We start from the raw sequence: 22934 nt of genomic DNA, 5'->3' as shown, positions 1-22934 counted from the left end.
GTTTATACCTGCCAAATTATGTGGTGAGTCCAAGTCTGAATCAATGCTTTTGTACTGATTCTCAAAGTAGAATGCTGTCGAAGATGTTTCACTTCGGAAAGAGGCAACATAAACTTAATTATTTGGGAATAAAGTGATACAGGACATTATGATTTTATGTTTTAGCTAATCCAACAACAGATTATATGGATCTGAATTCTAATTATTGGATGTCTGTGTTTGATTATTTTCTACAGATTACTTGAATAATCTTTGCCCTGATTCTACAGAGTATGAAGCTACACAAGGTAAAACGAAATGGATAGAACAAAAATTCTGCCTCACTAACTCTGCTTCTATAGAGGTGCAGGATCTGTATTGCAAATATATAGAACAGGTTTATTTTCAAGACTTTGTATTTATAGGTTAGATATAAGGTCTACAAGAACTTACTACTAATTTAGATGAAGTATTTAGGTCAAGAATGCTATCTTTTTTTCTCAATGAAATATATGGGCTTCCAATAGTTTTGACATGATGAATTTACAGAAGAAGAAATGATCTTGTATATAAGCATGGTGCTTACATTGTACTTCAGCCCAAGTCACCTGGAAAATCCTAGTCCTCTTTGGCTCCACCCATGCTTGGCCTGGTCATTGTAAAGCCAGTTAAGACTGGTCCACCCACTTGTTTGTATATCATTATCCAATGGGTATATTATACCATGGGTATGCCTGATGTTCTCTCAGAACTTTGAAGACACACAGGTTTCAATCAAATATCTGTCTTCTGTATTCCTTAAGTCTAAGTAAACTTGAAAGACATTACATAAAAATCTGTTCTGCTCAATCAAGAACAAATCCAGATGTTCAGTTGCTAACACCATCTTTCCCACCACATCAGATGGATAAAGCAGAAGTGTCTTACTCCCACTGAAGTCAACGGGAGGTTTAGTCTGGGCTTGAGTGGGAATAGCTTCCAGGATGAAATAAGAATAGCATTGTATTAATGAAACCAGTGCACCTTCTTGTCATAGTGAATGTGAATACAAAGCAACTCACAGCAAGAAGGTCTGAGACTGACTAAAGGTCATTCTGTTCTGACCAAGAGTAGCATCTCATGCAAAATTTTGGACCCTTGTCACTGACAATGATTATAGCTATAGCAGTAATTTAAACAGAGCCAGGGCAGACATTCAAGCCCTGTAGCCACATTTGCCTATATTGTTTGTTCTTAGCACTCACTTGTCACATTTCTGGCCAGCAATGGCTAGCATGCTCCCAGATTAGGCCTGGAAATGGGTAGGATGCCCTGTTCCACAGGAGAAAATGAGATTTGAGGTAAGGACCTAAACTATGTTATGCCATTGCCCTCAGGGCCGGAAAATATGTCCAGGCCTGGGCTTTTTGCCAGTGGAGAATCCAGATGTTATGTCACACATGCCAATCAGGAAGGAGTGGCCTGTCCTCTCTCTTGGTAGTAAGGGGAAACATGCCACCTTGACTGCCATGCTTTTAGATGGTTGAAGCTGGATTACATGAATCTCTCTCTACTACAAGCTCCAAATGTCAAAAATCTGCAACTAGAAAACATTACAAAAATATTTTGTGCTTAAAAGGAACCTCATGAGCTCCCTTGGTCAACACAAGCATGATACAGAGCTTTGCACAACAGGATGACTCTTCTGGGTCCTAAAGTTGCTGGGCAGTTGTATCCTGGTGGTGCCAAAATATTTAAGGAGCTGCTGCTACTGTTTTTTTTTTTTTTTTTTTTTTTTTTTTAATTAAAGATGTCCTTGTAAACAGAAAGGATTGGGGTTATTTTCCTCCTCTGTTATATGATTTGTGGTCTTTGCTTTGCTTCACCCTTCAGCTGCCTTATTCATTGTTTCTGAAATCACGGACCGAGCCAACGAGAGCATGCTCCAAGGGGTGAGTCCTATCGTGATGCACTTTGTCCCAGTCAATAGTGTTTTTTTGTACATCTGATGAAATGTATCTGTATCTGCTGTAAATTCTGAAACCTCCTCCAGTGTGAATCTCAAAAGTTTATATAGGTCTGGCTTAGAGCATTACAGATATGGAGCAGGTTTATGCCCTTTAGTGCAGCTGTACAAGATCTAAGTCACTGTAGCGAGCAGTTTTTCTTCCTCTTAGGATTTCTGAAATGGCATATGGTGCAATGAAGTGAGAGACAGGAATTTTCATGGTTCTGTCACTAGTCTGGGATGGTTTTAGATATGAAATGCTGAAGACATAAAAAATGTGCTGTCAAAGATACATTCTGAGCTCATTCATGTAAGTTTTCTACCATTCTGGGATCCCATTTTACTTCAGAAGAATTGGTCTGGGCTTATAGCCTTGCAAATGTTCAAACAGTCAAATAGACTGTTCTCGACTTTCATAGGTTACAGCTCGTATCTAAATTTAGATATAGATACCTAAATAAGTTATATAGTTCACCAAAAAAATGAACAGTTCCAATAAGGTCACTGTGACTTACTAATACCACTCACATGATATTAGAGTCCTAATTTACAGGCAAAGATAGCCTGCACATAGCTAGTCTTATGACTATTTGTTTCCAAGGATCTAGGTCTGATTTTTAGGTAAGATGACAAGAGTTTTGCTATTGAGATTAGTAAGAAGCAGTGTTAGGAGGCATAGAGGCAGCAGAGAGATTGTCAGACACAGGATGCAGAAGAATCCAGAGTAATCTAACTTGGTGGACATCCAGACGATATCATAACTAAAGGCAGTGTCTTTCATTTTGTTATAATAGCCACCCACACCTGCAGCTAAATTCTCTCCTGAAGTTAATGTTTGCAGAACTTCAACTTCAGTTGCACAGACCTAGCATCCAGCTGAAGTAGTTAGTGAAAAGTACCTACAGTGTTCATAGTCTATGAAGTGTTGAGCGACAGTCATAGTAAACACCGAAATTTCAAAACTACCATCTTCAGGCACTTATTTTCAAGGCATTTAGATTGATTGCCAAGTAGTGCATGTAGTTGCTCTGGAAGATGTCAACCATTATGTGGTTTCTGTTCAACAGCATGCATGTAAGAGAACAAAGCACCTAATTCCAGGCATCCTGCATTTCACCCAATAATGAGCAGTTACAATGAAGCATTTCTTTCTCAAAAGGTGACTCTGAAGTATTTTGCCATTGCATTGAGTCACAGCAATTCCAAATGATGGGGAATGCATCATATCTTTTGGGAAGCTGTCCACATTTTATTACTCGTTTGAACATTTCTGACTTTAACATCCTACACTGGGATTTTGTTGTGCCTTTGATAAATTAAAGGTCTCTGGCTTTGCAAACACCCTTTCCTATGGTTAATTACAGTTGGCAGTCAAGTCACTTCATTATTTCATTTGCTGAGCAGAGAGAGGGTGGTTAATAATCACTCAGACACCAAAACACAAAATCCAAGGGACAAAGAATAAAAATACCTAAGCATTAATGTGAACAAGGGGAGGAAATGCAATGAAATATCAACCCACCTTAGTAAGAATTTGTTTTCAGGTAGGATTTTAAAGTTGAAAGAATGAATGCGCAGGAGCTGATAGGGAAAGACATATGCTGGGGGGGCACCATAGCCACATACCAGCACTTCTGGCTCAGCATATTTCCTTTAATGCCTTTGCCTTCTGTATGGGGAATGGAGGCACTGGGTGAGGCAGTGAATTCAGACTGTGTGACATGGTAAAAATGTAGTAGGTCAACTCAATGAAGGATGTTCTTTGCAGCAGCTCAGGAGGTAAAAATGAAAGAGTCTCAAAATCCAGGGTGCCCTTCAACTTTTAAAAATGAAGCTTTCACACTCAGTTCAGAGAAGTAGAAGCATCTGCTTGCAGCAGATGAACCCAAGAGCCAAGAATGTCAACTTTTGCTCGCATCTGAACATCCCTGCTGTGCAGGTTTAAAATCCGTGTCTCTGATATGTGTGCCAAGGTCATAAACGCAGCCCATGTGTTCACAGGCTGTTTTAGAGCACCGAGTTCAGTGATGATCTCCTCATGGCCGGAGACAGGGAAAAAAATCTTGTAATATTTGTATCAGAAAGGGATAAGTTGTAGTTAAAACTATTTATTATTTCCTGAATAGGGAAACCTGTCTTCATGGATCTGCCTCGTTCCCCTTCTCATAACTAGAAATTGAGATCAAGGTTTTGAACCTGCTTCTCCTGAAGTCTTTGGCAAAATTACCACAGATCAACATGAAGCCCAACTAGTAGATTTCTTTTCAGATCTACATTATCATTCAATGCAAACTTCAAAAAAGCTTAAACCTACTCTTTTGGTTTAAGTCCATTAAGTCCTTTTCCACTTTTCTGTTTCAGGCTTCACCCCATACTGTCCTGCTGCATCTAGCTCAGAACACATTTCCCCTTAACACAGTAATGTCAGCCCAATTGCTGTGTTAATGTGGTTCCATGAAAATCCAAAACCTTCCAAGCCTTCGTTTAAAGACAGCACTTCTTTTACTTCTCCTGATTGCTATGGAAAAGTTCCAAATGGGAGCCATGTGTAAAAAAAGCAGCACACTCTGCTTCAGCAAGCAGGCAGCATGAACACCTTTGATAAGTGTAAACTCTTAGCTACTCTTGATCTCTTTGGTTATTTACTCTCAAGTTTATTTAAAGACACATTAGCTCTCACTACAAGCTATTTTGTCATCAGCCATTATGGTAGGTAGGATGGGGACAAAAGTTGGCAGAGAAATTTTGGCAGATGAAATGGTAGTTGTATTACAGCCGAACAAAATGGTGAGGAAGGAAAGGAGAGAGAAAGAAGCATAGCAGAAAAGCAAGATGCATGGAAATGATGTTTTATACAGACTGCTTCCAGTATGTTCAACAATAATCAATAGTTAATTACTATATAAACCCTACACTGTTACCAAGTCAAAGGAACACATGTAGATTACAGGGAGGATGTGGTCTAACAAGCTTAAATTTTAACATAAAAGTAAACGTAATCTGGCCACTTTACAGCTTGACTCTGAAACCATACACTTACTGAGCAAAGGTTTCAACTGATTTGATTTTCCATCTCCTCAGGGAAAGAATTTACAATTGTACTTTCCATTAATAAATAATTATTTATACCAATATAACAAATAGTGCATCATAAAACTGAGATCTCAGGACAAGTTTCCACAGTAATCTCAGAGCTTTAAGGGATACCCATATTGGAGGCTGAGAAATGCAAGAACTCAGTTCTTATCAGTTCCACATCTTTTTCTGACATCTCGGCTTCTTTAGACTTTATTCAAATACATGGAAGATTTGTATGAATATTTTTTCTGAAGTTACATGGCCACATAAGTGGACAAAATCAGATATCCATTGCATATTGCACTGAAGTCAGTGGAGTTATATTACTGGTGAAAATAGTCGTGAAAGTTCGAATTCTGTTTTTGCTGTACCATGGTCTTTGATTTAAACCAAATATCCCAGTTTTGGATTTTACCTAAATTCTGTTCCTTACTTCTGCTCTAGGCACCTCACAAGCCATGCAGGAAGGAAATCTGGTAGTAAGCAAAAGTTGTTAAAGGGGCACATAGAGATTCCCTGATGTCTATGGCTAAGGAACATTCAGCTTCATTTGAAATGGTAGTGATTAGCTTGTAGCTCTTCCATATTTTGAGGGAAAGACTTACATTTGCTGTGTTGCATTACTGTGCAATGATTTTATGCTTTCATTTGAAGAACTTCACCATATCTTCTGAGTTTTACAGATGCAATAGACTGTATAATAATAGCTATTAATAATGACTGTGTTGGAAAAAAATTCATCACACATTCCACATTGATTTTTACACTTCATTTTTATCATATCATCAGAGCACATCTGCTCTCTTTGAAGCTATGGCCTGGAAGAGATTAAATAATATTTCCTTTTTTCCCATCTGTGTGAATGCTGTGGGTTTTGTGAAGAGGCCTGTTCATGAGAATCAAAATTCAGTATTCTGTTAAATCAGAAATTGTCCTCCTGAATTAATATCCCTTACATAAAATCCATAACCAGCAATTCTGTTCTTTCTCTCAGATTTTCAAAAATGCAAAGAATTTAAAAAGTGACTCTAATTACAGAGCAAACTGAACAATGTCAGTCGATATAGAACATTAACAACTTGGCATATACTCAGCTGATGTTCTAAGTAATAATTTAGATTTGACATGTACCTGGAAAGAGGAAGATTTCTGCTGCCATTTATTAACTCATCAAACTACAGTCCAAAAATCTGACAGGAACGCTGAATTATTATCTATGTTTTCTGCAGAATATCAAAGATTCATTATTAACTTTTTTGTTTTATAATAACGTTATAGCAGTTTTTTCCGTCGGAACTATTAACCCAGGATTTTCAGATACCTTGTTATATTAGCTATCTCCATAGCATTTTTATCAAGTAGAAAAATATTATTTGCAATTTATAGATGTATAAACAGAGGCATAAGGCATATCATCACCACATAGTACTAAGTGTATCTGTAACTCTAGGAGACATTCACTACTTGAATTAAACAGGGTTTGCATTACTCTCTGAACTTCTACAACCTGTTAGAGGCCCTGAGATGCTGAGAGTTGTAAATCATTGTTGCTATTAACAGCTGGTGAATTTCTTGGGGATGCAGCATCCCTCCATAGACACAATGAAAATATGTTTCTTGCCAAATGGAAGTTGCAGTCCACTGCTAAGCTGTTTAGAGAAGGTTTTCAGTAACCCCACATCTTCAGTACTAAGTGGGTGGAGCTTAGTCGTTATTTTTGAATCATCGCTTGTGAAGGGTATTTGAAAGGAGAATGATCAGAGTTTTGAGCAAAATGAAGAAAACTATATAAAGAGTTTTTTTAGGGAACCATAAGAAAACTATGTCCTCCTCAGTCTCCTACATTTCCAGATAAATCACAGTCCTTCACAGTCCTTTTGATACGTCCCTGTCCATTTCCTGGTGAACATGTGTCTATATTGCAAAAGTCAGCATTATTACAGGCACCTCTACCAGAAGTCCTAAGAGAAGCTGTGGTGTGTTTGATCTGCAGCAACTGAGTTCTCCCCTCACTCTTGTAGAAACCCCAATGAGTAGTACTAACACTTGCCGGGAGTGTGCTCACAAGAAGGCACTGCTTTTTCTGGATATTAAGTGGGTTTGAGTGTGTCCTCAGCAAGTTTGCTGACAACACCAACCTGCGAGGGAAGGGATGCCACCTAGAGGACCCTGGATTGGCTTGAGAGGTTGGCCTGTATGAACTTAATGAGATTCAGATAAGGCCACATGCAAGGTCCTGCATCTGGGTTGGGGCAATCCCAAGCACAAATACAGACTGGGTGGAGAATGGATTGAAAGCAGCCCTGAGGAGAAGGACCTCGGGTGTTGGTGAATGAGAAGCTCAACATGAGGCAACAATGTGCACTTGTAGCCCAGAAAGCCAACCATACCCTGGGCTGCATCAGAAGCAGCATGGCCAGCAGGGCAAGGGAGGGGATTCTGTCCCTCTGCTCTTGTGAGACCCACCGGGAGCACTGAGTTCAGCTCTGGGGCCCCCAGCACAAGAAGAACATGGAGCTATTAAAACGAATCCAGAGGAGGACCACAAAGATGATCAAGATGCTGGAGCACCTCTCCTATGAAGACAGGCTGAGGAAGTTGGGGTTGTTCAACCTGGAGAAGAGAAGGCTATAGGGGACCTTTAAGTGGCCTTACAGTGCCTAAAGGGAGCTGCAGGAAAGCTGGGGATGAACTCTTTGTCAGGGAATGTGGTGATAGGACAAGAGGTGACAGCTTTAAACTAAGAGAGATTAGATATTAGGAAGAAATTCTTTAATCAGAGTTTCTGAGGCACTGGCATAGGCTGCCCAGAGGAGCTGTGCATGCCCCATCCCTGGAATTGTCCAAGGCCAGGCTGCCTGGGGCTTTGAGCAACCTGGTGTGGTGGGAGGTGTCCCTGCCCATGGAAGTGGGGTTGGAATTAGATGATCTTTAAGGTCCTTTCTAACCCAAACCATTCTATGAAGAATGGGGCTCCATTATGGAAGCTGTCAATTTGACAAGTTTTGCAAGGGCTAAAATACCCTTTAGTTACGGGAAAGTCCTTTGCAATCTTCTTTTGCAAATGTCAGCTCTCCTATGATCCCTAGTGTTTCCTGTGCTATTAGTTTATATATCTTTTCCATTTTGCTAGATTATATTTTTGAAGTGACCTAAAAAAATCCATTTGTTAGATTCTGCATTGCAAAAGAGATACTTGATGGCTGAAAGTGTTGAAAGTTTGTCAACTGCCAGTTATATTGCATGGTCACAATCCAGCCCTGAGCTACTCAAGGCTTGTAGGTGTTTCAATGTGTTTGGTATGTGGTTACTGAACCTAATATCATGTTTAACAAGTGTAATATTTCTTCAGAGCAGTAACATACATGGGTATTCAGGCTTATCTCAAAAAGCAAGTTGAGATAGCGACATTAATTGATAGGTGAAATCCAGCATATATTAGCCTTGACAGACCACCATGCTGATATGGACATGCTCACATGCTCCTTCTGTTATCTGTGATAGCTTTCTTAATTAGCTGATTCTATAGACACCACTGATTTGTATCAATCAGGCAGATATATCCTTGATTACATTGTTCAATATATAGAGTCTAACTAAGCCCAGGGATAGCTTAAGGACAGTCAGCGGAGCACAGATAAACAATTATCTGCCATAGCAGAAAACAGTTGTCAAGGGCTTCCAGGTGATGAAGGTATATCAAATGTGGTCCTTAGTCTGTAGTTTTTCTGTGTATGTAACTGAGGATTTAGGACACAATGGCTAACTTGGACAAGAGAGACATAACTTGGGTTTTAGCATGGGTTTTAGCAGCATTAACTACTAAGTGGAAGGAGATTTGAAAAGACTACCAATATTTCACAGATACAGACCCCTCTTTTATCCAATACCATATTTTTATGAGAGCAGAAGCTTAATTAGATTAAATTTATTTACCATCTTTATAGATAAATTCATGCCACATGCCAGTGCCCACTGTCTGTGCTCTCAAGTCAAGTAGGCAGTTAGTAGCATCAGAGTTTGGTAATGGGCTTCCTGATCTTTGCAAAGCATCAAAAAAGAGATGCAACTGTATTGCCTGCTTACTAGTTAACCTTCCAGATTCCCCAGTGCAAAGTCACTAATCTCTTAGCACAGAATATAAAACTCCAGATAATCCTAGCAATGATCTTCTTGTATCAAATCATGCTTTGGATTATCTATGTCATGCCACTAATGAACAAGCCTTTGGAGCAGATATTATACTTTGTCTCTGTTTCCAGTTTACTGGTTCCAAGAGAAAGTCAGCAAAGAGACCGATGTATAAACACTGCATAGAGTAAGCAGGCTCTTTTGAAAGTGAACTGAGGTACAGAGGAAGTGTTAAAGAAGTATCAAAGATGACAGTGTAGAAGGCCACAGCAGATGTGAATGCAGGTGATGAGGTTTCATAAAACCTATGAAGCTGGAAGACTTCCTGCACCTAAATTCCATGTGCTCAATTCTTTCTGAAACCCGGTTCTGTAATATCACTTTAAAATATTTGAGAAATAAAATGGTGTAGAGGGTTGAGGGAGGGTTTGCCTGCTTTTCTAAAAGCAATCACCATGTGGTCTCCTAAATGTTGTTTCTCTCTCTTAGGAAAACCTGCAGAAGCTGGTACACATTGAGTACAGTGTGAGGGGGCAGAGTGGCCTCCTCCAGCCAGGAAGGGTGAGTACTGCAGGCAGACCTATGCTGATAAGGACATTGTTTCTGACCAGCTTTATCTCTGCCTCTGTGGATGGCCAGATTTCAGACGTCTACAGGTGTTGTTTACTGACCCGCTGTGATAAGAGGTGTAGCACTGGTTTATGTAAAAAGTCATCACTCTGGTAGTGTTCAGGAGCACTGCATGCTGAGAGCCTTGCACTTGCAAAGACAGGCATTAGCTGTTTTTACACAGAGTGGCCATTTGATTTTTCACTCCAGCTGTCCTCAGTCACCCCATGTAGCATGTTTTGGAGGAGCTGCTGTTTTCCATCCTACATATTCTTGTTGAAAGATTTGAAATAGGCGAGCAGAAATTTCTTACAGCCCAGAAAGGCTCAAATTTATTTGGTAGGTTAGATCCCTAAATCAGGGGAAATTACCTGTTTTCAATTTCACGGTCTACAGCTTCCTCGCGAGGGGGAGTGGAGTGGCAGGAGACCTTTTCTCCATAAACACCAGTGATAGGACCCACGAGAATGGGGTTAAGCTGAGGCAGGGGAAGTTTAGGCTCAATGTCAGGAGGATGTTCTTCACCGAGAGGGTGGTTGCGCATTGGAACAGGCTCCCCAGTGAAGTAGTCACTTCACCAAGCCTGTCTGAATTCAAGAAGAGATTGGACTGTGCACTTAGTCACACGGTCTAAACTTTTGGGTAGACCAGTGCAGTGCCAGGAGTTGGACTTGATGATCCTTATGGGTCCCTTCCAACTTGGGATATTCTATGATTCTACGCTTTTCTATTCTTACCATTCTGCAGTGGTGCTTTTCATAGAATCACAGAATCATTAACGTTGGAAAAGACCTCCATGATCATCTGGTCCAACCATCCCCCTACCATCAATGTCACCCACTAAACCATGTCTCCAAGCACCAGGTCTAACCTTTCCTTGAACACCCCCAGGGACAGTGACTCCACCACCTCCCTCAGCAACCCGTTCCAATGCCTGACTGCTCTTTCTGAGACGAAATCTACTAATTCCCAGGCTAAACTTGCAACTTTTAATGTAAGACATCACTTTTAAGCAACACATGAACAGAGAGTGGGAAGGTATATAGCTGTGTCTTGCCATTCACACCAAATACAAATTTATCCTCCTTTCTCTCCAACCTTTCCAGTTTCTTCAGGCCCAACCTGCCTCTACACTTGAAAAGATTTCTTTCTGGAGTTCTGCAACCCTAAATTCTCCTTCAGCCCACTACTGTCCTTAACAAAGCTCATGAAGAAATTTTCAAGGCATGCATACTCCTAGTATGTGAATCCTCATCAACCAAACATTGCAGTGATCCTCTTGTTTTTTCTCCAACATCAGTAGCCTTACTTGTTCTTGCAAAGTAGTGAATTAATAAATTCTGAAAACCTCAGTGCAGCTCTAGAGAAGAAAATTACACCAGATCCTGCTCTCCATTAGAAAAGAGTAGATGTCTGTAAATCCACTGCTGCTTTAATTATTTTAGACCTTTTCAAATGTTAATGAAATTAAGTTTGAGCATGCTGTTTTAGCTGGTTACATGTACAGTCCTGTTTACACACACAGTAACAATATGGACAGACAAGGTATTATGCTTTCTAACATACAAAGGTTTAGTGTAGGCATTGTACGGATGTGAAAAGGTTTCAGCATTTCTTTTTGGTTTGTCTATTTTTCATAATCAGAGGGTGAGTTCTTTTCTGGAGCCCATTAAATGTTACTTTTGAAATCTGTGACAGTCTCCTTGCAGTCCATGGTGCAGAAGCAGTGGGCTGAGTACTGCCTGGTGTCTGACACATGCGTTTCCTAGCCATTCAGTACTGATACAAATGCAAGCCATAAAGTTAGGATAGAAGCAGATGTTGAGGTATCCATCCCTTACTATGCTGATGAAAGCAGTTAAGAGTGCTTCCTTCTACAGGAGGAATGTTCTCTTTTCTCAATAAGTTTCAGAATGCAGTCTCAGGATTACAAGTTATTGTTTTTTTTTTTTTTTTTTTTTGCTTTTAGGTCTTTGTGAAAGAGGGAACACTGATGAAAGTCTCTGGAAAAAACAAGCACCCTCGGCATTTGTTCTTGGTAGGATTTCTTTCATATTTTTACTATCTCTTTCATATCTTCTCCTGTGCTTACACAGCTGTAAACCAGGGAAGAAATTTCAGGGCTGCGAGTTGTTTAACTGTGAGCAGTGATGTGGTAAGTGGGTTTCTGTTGCTAACAGGACATAGAAGACTGTATGTAGCCTCTTTCACACAGGTACTCATTGGCCCTGAATATAAGAGTAAGTGCTGTGCAGCCCTCCATTTGTACCACAGCTCCATTCAGCCTTGACTAGGCCCTAATTCTGCAAAGGAGAGTGCAGGTTTCCAAGGTGCTTGGGAGGAATACTTTCAACAATTAAGCCTCACACCTAAAGCCTTAGGAGATTTTATCAGAAACAATAGATAACACTACTGGTAAAGTTTAGGAAAGCTGTCTTTGGGTGAGTTTTGTATCCTTGAAGCTCTAGGGCTGGGTTTTAGCTCCTGATATCCCTGTCTTTGTAAATTACTTGATAATTGTGTGCACCACCTGGGTATAGTCCCTCTGAACACACATCTCCAGTTCTCTGTTGATTGAAGCAGCAGTTTTCGATGAGGGTTTGCAAAATTCTTCTAAGATAGTTAAGAAAAATTAACCAGTTATCAGTTACTGGAAAATTTTAAGTATTCACAAATCAAAAGAGATGAAAACCCACCATTTTGGAGATCTGCTGTTAACACCCATGTTTTCTGTTTTACTTTATACACTACGTTGGGCTGCATACACTACTTTGAGACTCCATGCTCCCGAGCATTGTTCTCAACTTTGCAGGTAGCTTATAGATTAGGCTAACCACAGTTATTTTTATGCTTTTATCTATATGAAGGGGAAAATAATATTTACCTGTTGTAGGATTTTGTGATGCTTACCTGTTAACATTTGAAAAACTCTTTAGAATTTTAGAGATTTTAGAATCACCTCTCTAGAAAAGCACCATAAAGTACTGAGCCTTACTGCTGGAATTAACATCAAAGTACTTGTTTGCAAACTTCATTTTAAAATAAGGGGGTTACATGTCTGGAATACATACTTGCTGTGGCCTCTGTAAGTGCTGACAGCATTTCACCCTGGGATCATTGTGAGGAGAGATGGTTTATTATAGAAGGCATACATTTTGCCATTAATTCCTCGTATTTTTTCCTCTTATTAACATTCTCTACTTGTACATGAGCAGGATTGTGAAAATGCAGGAAACAGAACCAGTGTGGAATGTGGTAATTCCTGCATTAACATCTGAATGGTTTTGCATTATCTCCTAACACTGTGAAGTCTCTGTTATGCCACCGTCACTCAAGTGTTTAATGGACTATTCAGTCTATGAATACATTAAGATAACTACTCCACAGCTCTACCAACATATTCCATCTTTGCATGTAGCACCTTTGCTACATCAGTCTTAAGGACCCCACCATCCATCACTGCTGACACCTTTTTGTAACAGCTAAGATATGCATGAACATACCCTTCCCTTTGCCAGTACATCTAGCCTAACCCATGTGCTGTCTTGATTCAGACGTCCAAGGGAAAGAAACACACACAAACCCCCAAGACTAGAATAATCCTCTAAATATTGTCTCTTAAAACCTACATTTGTTTAAATCCTTCATATTCTAAGGACTGTATCTAAATCCTTTGAAGACCTGGTAAAATAAGGGTAGGAGAAGAATTTATCCTAAAGTATCTGTCAAAAAACTTTTGCACTGTTTTTGTTGTTGTTGTTGTTTTTTTAATTATATATATATTTTTATGCTTCAGTTGCCACTCCAAAAGCTTATCAGACGTGAGTATATACAGGTGTGGTTTGGTTTAGATCTGGATGAAATAAGTGTTTACCTTAGCTATCCAAAACATTTTTACATTAATACGGTTTTCTGAAGTTCTTTGTAATGAACTTTGTCTATAGCTGAGTCAAGCCCAAGACCAGGAGAAAATTTCAGTAGAAGAGTATACATTGAAGGATAAGTCTGAGAATTTAGCCCCTAAACATCTCAGGAGATGAGCCCATCCAACTATAGTTGTAGTTAGAATGTACCATAAAAATTGGGTGTGTGCCAAATTCTTCTTTGGCCTTTGCATTCAGGTTGTGCTTTGGCAGTATGCACACTTGTTGTGCTCTGAATATATAAAGAGAGTTGTATATCTGTGCACAGGTCCTATATGCATGAGTGTGTAGCACATGCGTTTAGGGGCTTTTGAGGTGTACACCGTGTGTATCACAAGTTTACTTGAGCTGACTGTTTTGTGAAGGCTGATGATATTGTTGAATGTGGTATTTCCTGTGGCAGGATGTTTGGTGAGCTTTGCTGGGTGCCTGTTTCCTGAGTCCAGTCTCTGTTTACAAGGATGTTGGGGCCTCTTTGCAGTGCAGTATGGAGCTGCTGATGCTGGCAGGCCCCTGACTGCCCCCCCAACCACAGAACTTTGCAACTCAGACGCTGTCTCTTATCTCACTCTTCCAAGAATTCCTCTACAAAGACAGCTTGTGCTGCAAGTGGGGTGTGGGAAGCTGCTGTCAAATGGGAGATTGTCTAGTACGCTAGCTAGCAGGGCTGGAGCATAGGGGAGGTTTCTGAGTCAGAGCCTGGAAACTGCAGCCCCACCACATGTTCAGGCTGCTCCACTGACACTCAGAGGATGTTTAACACTTGAATCGAACAGCACAGGGTTCACAATGAACTATCATTTAAAATATTCAGAGAAAAAAAATCATGGTAGGAGCTTTTAGACACAAAGTGCACTACATACAGGTACCAGCCATTCAGCATGGCATAAGCTTGTTTGGGTCATTAAATTTGGACACTATAAATTAGACAATTTGGTCTGACATCTAATTCTACTGGGTTCCCATTACAACAGAGAGAATTATAAAAAGAAGAAGAAGAAAAAAAAAAGCAGCAAGAGAAAAAAGAAAGCAGAAATATCCCTCTTTCACTGTGTTATGTTTTGAGGACTGTGTGTGCATGTGGTAGTGCAGAAAAGGAGTATTTGCTCCTGTAGCAATATGCATACAGTTTGGGAATCCCAGCTGTTCCAAAACTTTTCTGGCAAAGACAAAGTGTGTAAAACCCAAGAACATCTGGGAACTACTTGGGTGTTGTGGCAGTCAAGCTCTGCCACAGATTCCTGAGGGGCTGCAAGATCAGATTGTATCACATTCCTCACAGGGAGCAGTGAGCAGCATGAAGCAGGAGGATGCATGAGCCCCAGGTAGTCAAGCTAGTTCTGTGTGTACCATTCATATAGCCACCACACAGGTCTCCAGAGTAGACGTGGCAAAGGAGACGACAGCGAGTGCAAACCCTTTCTTCATGAAAATCTGCATGCTTTGTCTAGCAAGCTTTGAAATATTTGTCATAATTTCATTGTGACAAGCTGTGGCTGGTGGGATCATAATTAGAATCACAGCCTACCTTTATATACTGTGCAAAAAAGCAGGAGGTAAAAAGCCTCTGCTGGGCAATTATAAAACAAAGTCATCACTAATGTTTAATAAAATCTTGGGATATTGATTTGAGCTGCCATGACAACGGTAGGCACCAAGGTTTCTTTCTTAATCAACAGTAATAAAAGGATGAGCTGCTTTGTAAAGAAACACACAACTTTTTAAATAAATAAGTTAAATGGGGTTTTCTGTCCAAGAAAGCCAGTAGCACATTACACCAGAATCCTAAAGATCTCTCTTAGGATTTCACTTTCTTGGGCTTAGTGCTCATAATTAATTACCTTTTCTTGTGGTTTGCAACAAGGCTCAAGTACTGGCACCTACAACTGTTTTACAGTGAGGTTTACATTTGCTCAGGTTTTCCTAGCTTAGCCTTGTAGATGCTCATTGTTCAGCAGGTTGCGATGAATTTTCAGTTTATAGATAGCTGTAATTAAACTAGGAGTGATCATGTGGTCAATACTGTGCAGGTGTCACTGAGGTGGTTGGACTAATGTTAGCAGGGAAGGTAAAATATGGAGCAGTTAGCAAATGGCATAAAAATACAGTGACAAGCCATTTGTCACCCTGCTCGAAGGAAATTCTGTTGTTTTGTTGCAAAGGAGTAAACACTCCACTTTAGACTAGACAGAGACTAGAGTCTGAGATGCCTTTTCTGACTTGATAGTATGTTTTAATACCCTCAGTTTAAAAGTGTTATATTAAAAGAGCTTTAAATTCTGCATCAATTATAACTTACGAGAAGGCCACAGAGAACTGAACCCTAGAGTGGCCAGTGCAGGAAAGCTTGGGAGTCTTGTTGCTAAAAATAATGGAGAACCAAATCTCTCTCTCTTTTTTTTTTTTTTTTTCCCTCCACTAAGCAATGTATAATAGATAAAAATCAAATAGTTTATTTAATTTTAGGGATGCTTATATAACCCTTTCACTTATCATCCTTCAACTTATATAAAATCCTAAACAAAAAGAAACACCATTTGAATCAAAACATAAAACTTAATTTTCAAAATGTCAGAATGAAATATTTCATAATTTTCTACAACAATATTGGTTATCTTACTCATTAAAATCAATTCAATTTTAAAAAGAGTAAAATTTGAAGTAAGATGTTTTAGAGAAAGTCACTCCAGTATATTTTACCCCACATTAGTGGCAATGTGCACTTTAAAGATGTGCAGCTAATGCACAGAAACTTGATTTGCTACTTAATGAACTGGTACCCATGAGTTAGCTCATGACCCCTAACAAAGGCAACAATTTTGCTGTTAACTTCAAAGTGATAAAGGTATAGCCCAAGTCTTTTTTCTTTAATCACTATTACTGCTCTGTAAGAAAGCTGAATTATGACCTACTAAAGAAACACCCATAAGGCTCTACTTCCATTTTTTTCAGACAAGCAAGTGAATGAAAACCTCACAACAACAGTTTTAGGCAGTCGGGCAGTAATAGCAAGACCCTGACAATTCCAGTCATAAAGGATATGTTATTTTATTGCCAAATTTAAAAAATGACATGTATTCTCCATAAATAGGTCATGTTCACAACCTGGTTGGACAGGCTGCCAACACAAGACAAGGGGGAATCCTGTGTTCAATTTTCAATGATTCTTTAATTTTCTCCCTTCTTCTTAGCCTCTCCCCTTATTATAGTTTTCCTTCCAAAATGCAATATTATTAGCACCCAACTGGCTACATTAAAATGTCCTTGCCACAGAGGAATCCAAGTGAAGCTGGTTTCTGTTTACTTTTTAACTTCTCTTCAGAATTTCTGCATTTAAGACACGTCTCTGACATCACACAGTATTACCTATGCCTTGCGACTTATGCATATTGGTATTGATGTGAGAGAAAGAAAACAACAGAACATGATCTGCTCGTTCAAGTAAAGCAGAGAATGTAAGCATGCAGGTGTTACCTTAGCAATGTTGAGGCCCACTGACACAGCTTTTCCTTCTGGGAAGGAAAGGCCAGCATGGAAAGGCAGTATGGGAAGGAGAGGCCAGCAAAGACCTGCCATGTCCAGTTCAACTGTTTCATTTATTTGTTTGCTGGCAGAGAGGCAAAAGGCTGCAATAATGTCTATTAACATAGGCAAACAGCAGAGAAGATCTGATCCTATTCTGTATGAAGCTGTCTGATGAACATGTCAAGAACTGTGAGAACTAAGGAGAAATTTAGGATGTTGAGTTACAGATGTTTTTTTTTTCCCTCATAAAATTTAAAAAAAAAAAAATGCTTCTAATTTTGTCATCCCATGGTCTCTGCTGTGGCCCATGGACCCAGCAATGTGTGTCTGGGAGAATTCTGCTAGCAGTGAAGTCTGGTTACTTCTCTCAAATATCCAAACGGTTCCTCCCTGAATCATTCTTCCAGACCTTGACAACTCTCCTACCTCCACTTCCTTTTTGCTCCACTTCCTTTTTGCCCTGAAAACAGAAGTCCATGAAGCCCAGCCCTATCCACCACAGCTTCACTGTCTGGGGGGCAGAGTCAGAGCAGCAGCATCCTGGGCAGTTAGTTGGTATTGCCAGGTAATAAACGCAGAGCCTGTATTCCCAACTTGAACACAGCATTGTCATTAAAACAAGCATCTGTTTCTCCCAAGCTGAATAAGAAGGGGGCTGAATATCTACTTGCTTAGCCATTAGCAACTTCAAAAATGGGAAGGAATCGAAGTCCTGAATCCAGACTCCCCAGAGCTCTCTGTAAATGCAGGTCTTGACCTAAGCTGTGCAGCTTGAGCTTGTCTGTAGCAACAATTCTGACAGTTCATCAAGTTACTGCTTGTTCTGGGTATCCCCCCCAGGAGTAATGGTCAGGCCTGCAAAACCATATTGCAAATTATTGATTTTGTCTTTCTTTTCATGTAGATGAATGATGTTCTGCTGTACACGTATCCCCAGAAGGATGGCAAATACCGACTGAAAAACACATTGGCTGTGTCAGGCATGAAGGTAATGCCTTATCTGTATTATAGGCTGGAATCAAAGTTGTACAGTGAGCAGTTAGTGCTTTGCTGGTTTATGTCTCATTTCCAGTTCATGGCAAGGGGAGAGAAGGAGTGGATCTGCTATCAGGGGATTCCATTCATTGCCTCTTCCAAGAGATAGAAGGAAAAATAATATAAACATAACATTATCTGTAAGGTTGTGGCTTAGTATGACAGCCTAACGCAGGCTTGTAATGAATAATGGAAGCCAGAATCGGATTTACTATCTGATTATGAAACTGGAGACAGAGAAGATTTATTATCCTATTTTGTCCATTCCCCTCCTCATGTCTCCAGACAATGCACAGTTGTTCCCTACAACACATTAACTAGGGCTTAGGCTACCAGATTTTAAACCCGTGCCACTTAGAATTTACATAAGGTTTCATTTGCCTGGTTTTTATGTGACCTTTGACTGTCTTAATCAAAAATGTTATTGGTTTCTAAAACTTCATGGGGAAATGGTGTATTGGGTGCTATTATATGCAATTATACAGAGATAATCTTTTGTTCAGTAAATTCCTTAACTGCACATTGCAGAAACTGGACACAATTGTCCTGTTCTTACGGTCTTTCCCTAAGCATCAGATGGTACTGGTACCTATGCAACAGGAGATTTTGGGCTGGAGTGGTTTTTGGCTCTGACCTATCTGGCCATTACATACCTCTCACCAGGAACCTTCCTAACTGTTCTATGACCAATATACCAAGTTGTATTTTCATGAAAGAAGACTTCAAGTGGCAAGTCAGGAGCTTGGTGCTCTAGGAAACAAGCACGACGTGAATTACTAATAATGAATTTCAGCAAATGATACAAGGTGTATTAGGGTTTTATGAAAAGGTGGAAAGCTAATCACCCTAAAGACCTCATGGTCTAAAATTAACTATGAGTTCCTATCTGACATAAGAATGCCAAAAAGTACCACCACTAAGTAGAAAGGAATTGCAGAACAGGTACTTGTTAGTACATTTGGAACACTGAGTCATTAGCATAATAGTTCCAGTACCATGAAGTTACGTTTCTCTTAAGTGCCTGTTGCTGTTAGTAGATGACTAATACACTACATGGCAGGGAATTTTATCTGAGCTGTAGCTTTTAAGTATTTTTTGTTCTTAAAGAGTCTGGCTCCAGGCAGGCATTCACTGATCTAAAGCACTTCTCTGTATATGATCTACCTGCCAGGAAGAAAATTATTTCCATTCATTCCAGGAACAGCCAAGGCTTCTTCCCAAAATGCTCTGACACTTGTCAGACTAAATATCTCCTAAGCTTGTCATATTAAAATTCTACCCTGACTGATATTTTATCCTTACCTTTCCAGTTGGATTAAATGATTTTCTTTTTCCCTTTTGCACCACTGCCATATTGAAATAGAAAGCGTTCTCCATTAAACCAGTAACAAAATAGGCAGAAAACCCTACCAGCCCATTTCTTTGCATTGAAGTATGAAACAGATGGCTGGGACATCAAAGATCCCTTTGCATTGAGAGTTGTACAGTGTACTGGTTATAGACAGTTTAACTCCTCCTTTATGTTCATGGCATTTGTTTCTAGGTCAGCCGCCCTGTGACAGAAAAAGCCCAAAACATCCTGAAGATTGAATATGATGAATATTGCCTGACGCTGTCAGCAAGGTACTGTCCCCAGACTGCCATGGCAAAAGGTGTTACATTCTAGTTGTATCTCTAGATTAATCTAACCAATATTTAAGCCTTAACTAGTCTCTCATTCTCTTCTAACTTGGTTTCAGTCTGTGCTGTTGTGACAGACAATGGCTGAGCGCTTGATTACACAATGAAGATATAAATGCAAAGCTCATAAACTGTAGCTAATTCAACTTGTATAATGAGTAATGATTAGAACTTAGCTTTTGAAAACATTTTAAAGAGAGAGGAAAGAGAAGAAAATCTTACTAAGAAGCCTGACTATTTTCCATTGACCTCTCACTCTTTCCTTGTAACACCGTGAGCATGTTATCCTTCCCGTTCACAGTTACACGTTTTAGCTCATAAAACTAGTGTTGCAAAATTGCTGGAGAACATTGTAAAGAGGTAATACCATGCAATGGACATAAAAGCACTTAATAATGCTTAAATGACAAAGATTAAATTAAACTTTATTGGCAATCTCATGGGTCTTTCTAATAAAAGGAATTTCACTAATGAGTTTGTGTAGTGCTAGTACTGATTGCAACTGGAAGCCAGGATCTCTATCCTGGGATTAAAAACTAATGGTAGAAAGAGATTGTAGGTTGGTTTCTGATCACAAGATTGCAGTGTACTGTGTTTATTCATGCTTCTAGTCCAAAATTATCCTGCAAATTTACTTTGAGCTGGACTGATTTTCAGGTGTAATTTACTATAAAAGAAATACCATCCTAGCAATGGTATTAAAATTAATTATTCCAAATAAAAAGGTCTTCAAAACTTTAAGTACCAATTTTCTCACCATCAGTCTCCAACTACAGCATGGCTGGAAACACAGCAGACTTCCCTAAACTACACAGTTTAATAGGTAGACAGGGAGATACTTTCTTACTCAGAATCAGAATTTGGAACTCTTATATTCCCAGAAAGATCTGCCATCTGTGGACAGTGCTTAGATATTTGTCAAAGTCTTTGTCTGTTTCCTTTTACAACCAGCACATGAGAAAATATCTGAGATTTTCTTAGATCTGCACACTCATCACAACCTTCAAAATATACACACAGTACTTCTGAATCACCTGCTGACAGTTAAAAAAGCAAGTGTATGGTACTTCTCTATTGTAGAGGGGAAGTAACTGCTGTATGCCCCTTTTATCCAGACCAACTGAAGTTGGCATCCCCAGGAAGCAGCATGGGATGCTATGCTTATGTGGTCCTTTGCCTTTTGTGTTCATATTTATGACATCTGTCCTTAGTCAAAACAAGTACCGGAAGGCTTCTAGCATGCTTAAAAACCATGTCTTCTATTGTTCAAACTGAGGTGTTGCAGGCTTGCACTGAAGGCCAGTTGTTGATTATCAAAAAACTTCAGTGCTTTTAAATTTGCATGAGACAAGGTGAATGTGCACTGAGGAAATACAGCATTGCTAGGAGCTAAAGGTGAAAAAGTTGGCATGGCTGTATGAGAAGGTGGTGCTGTAAAGTCTTGCACTGAAAATGGCTTACTCAACCAGAAAGCCATATTCTGGGCTTGCAGTGAGCTGGAGATAGATCTGGGCACAGAGCTTTTATAGAGAAGTCTGATACTGCTGTTATACCTTTATTTATGTCAAAAAATATTCCTTTTGGACACAGGGGTAACCGTCTGGTGCCCTTATAAAACAACAGAGCACTGGGAGAAAGCAGTCAGTGTACCACCCTGTGAGACTAATTCAGAGCAACAGTGGGTAGCACTATGACAAAATCCCATCCAATTCAGTTTCTCTTATGAGTAAACAGAATGACTGCTGATCTTTTTGACAGATGAGGGCTTATGTTCAGGGTGCAGAGGAATGCCAAGTCAGGGATCATTGATTAACTCTGGCACTTTGTCTCTTCCGTTCCGCTCCGCTCCCCCCCCCCCCCCTTTTTTTTTTTAAGACCACAAAAGACAAATTGAACAAATTGTCCTTAGATGTCTTGTTTGGTGGCCTTCCTGAGCATAGTGTCTGGAAATCACAGATGAACAGCAGCTGGCAACGACACCAGTGCTTAGTTTTAAAAGGAACTCTAGTGGATAGTTTTAATGTGAGTAGCTGGTATGACTCAGGGAGGGGAGAACAACACATTGAGCTGCATCCTCTCCTTTGACTGATGCTGAAAACAGCTAAAGCTGTTCACAATTTCAGACGGACATTAAGCACACAGTTTGAAGTCACAACATGAAAGCCAGCTAGCATATGTAGGACCAGCTAATGGTCTTAGAAGAAAAAAATGCATCTGGGAAGTAACAGGCATTAAGAGCCCTGCTGCTTTTCTGGGGCAGCTGGACTGACAGGGAAGCACGAAGTGCTCCCTGTTTAGTCTAGTGCCAAGGGGGCATCTAGGGGCCAGTTCAGAGAACTACTAGCCTCCACGCATAACTGCAACTAGAGGAAAAGCTGTAGAGATGAGCACAAACACGCTTATTCAGAGCAACCCATGCCAACTTTACATGCCTTAGAGTGCCTAATAGCTGGGGCAGACATGGCAGAATAAACATTTTATGGTCTAATGTGATCTAGGATTGAGCAGTTTATAGAAAAGTCAGAAAGTACTTTGAAAAACATTCCTGAGCACTTATTTCCTTCTTGGTCATAGTCATAACCATTGATCTACACTAATCACTCAGCTGAACAAATACAACAGTCAGTTTTGTTTCTGGTTGAAAACAACTGGTTCAATGCATGAGTGGGTAAAATCAAACATTCATAAAGTGAAGATTTTCTCCTCAGATCCAGAAACTGCTTGTTTTGGTTCCTGATGTGAATGGCATTGACTGCTTTGCTGTATTTCATTCCACAGCTCTTGCTTGGAAAGGGATGACTGGTACAGCTGCATCAGCAGGCACATCCCTGATGACTATAAAGCTCACAATACTTCCACCTTCCACAGCAACGTGGAGGTAAGAGGAAGCCAAATCTTTCAGTGCTTGAAGTGGAAGTGGGAGGGCAGTGGGGACACACACAGATGGAGAGGGAGTAGGAAGGAGGAAAGAGGAGGAGGAGGGTTAT

General features: G+C 39.9%; 1 protein-coding gene across 4 annotated transcripts in view; it reads left to right on the top strand.

Annotated features, from left to right (window-relative positions):
* FGD5 (FYVE, RhoGEF and PH domain containing 5) overlaps positions 1 to 22934 on the top strand; it is a 104237-nt gene that overhangs the window by 69754 nt on the left and 11549 nt on the right. For 3 of the 4 annotated variants that reach the window (XM_035337542.1, XM_035337540.1, XM_035337539.1), the window contains exons 9-15: positions 237 to 287; positions 1852 to 1910; positions 9665 to 9736; positions 11754 to 11822; positions 18137 to 18220; positions 19811 to 19890; positions 22726 to 22825. In XM_035337542.1, the coding sequence (XP_035193433.1) occupies positions 237 to 287; positions 1852 to 1910; positions 9665 to 9736; positions 11754 to 11822; positions 18137 to 18220; positions 19811 to 19890; positions 22726 to 22825 (515 nt within the window). The remainder of the gene's footprint in view (positions 1 to 236; positions 288 to 1851; positions 1911 to 9664; positions 9737 to 11753; positions 11823 to 18136; positions 18221 to 19810; positions 19891 to 22725; positions 22826 to 22934) is intronic. The other variant, XM_035337541.1, reaches the window with a different exon arrangement.

Source organism: Oxyura jamaicensis, chromosome 12, assembly GCF_011077185.1.
Source record: "Oxyura jamaicensis isolate SHBP4307 breed ruddy duck chromosome 12, BPBGC_Ojam_1.0, whole genome shotgun sequence".
Taxonomy (NCBI): Eukaryota; Metazoa; Chordata; class Aves; order Anseriformes; family Anatidae; genus Oxyura; species Oxyura jamaicensis.
The sequence above is the reverse complement of the archived record's forward strand: the minus strand, read 5'-3'. Positions and strand labels throughout refer to the sequence as shown.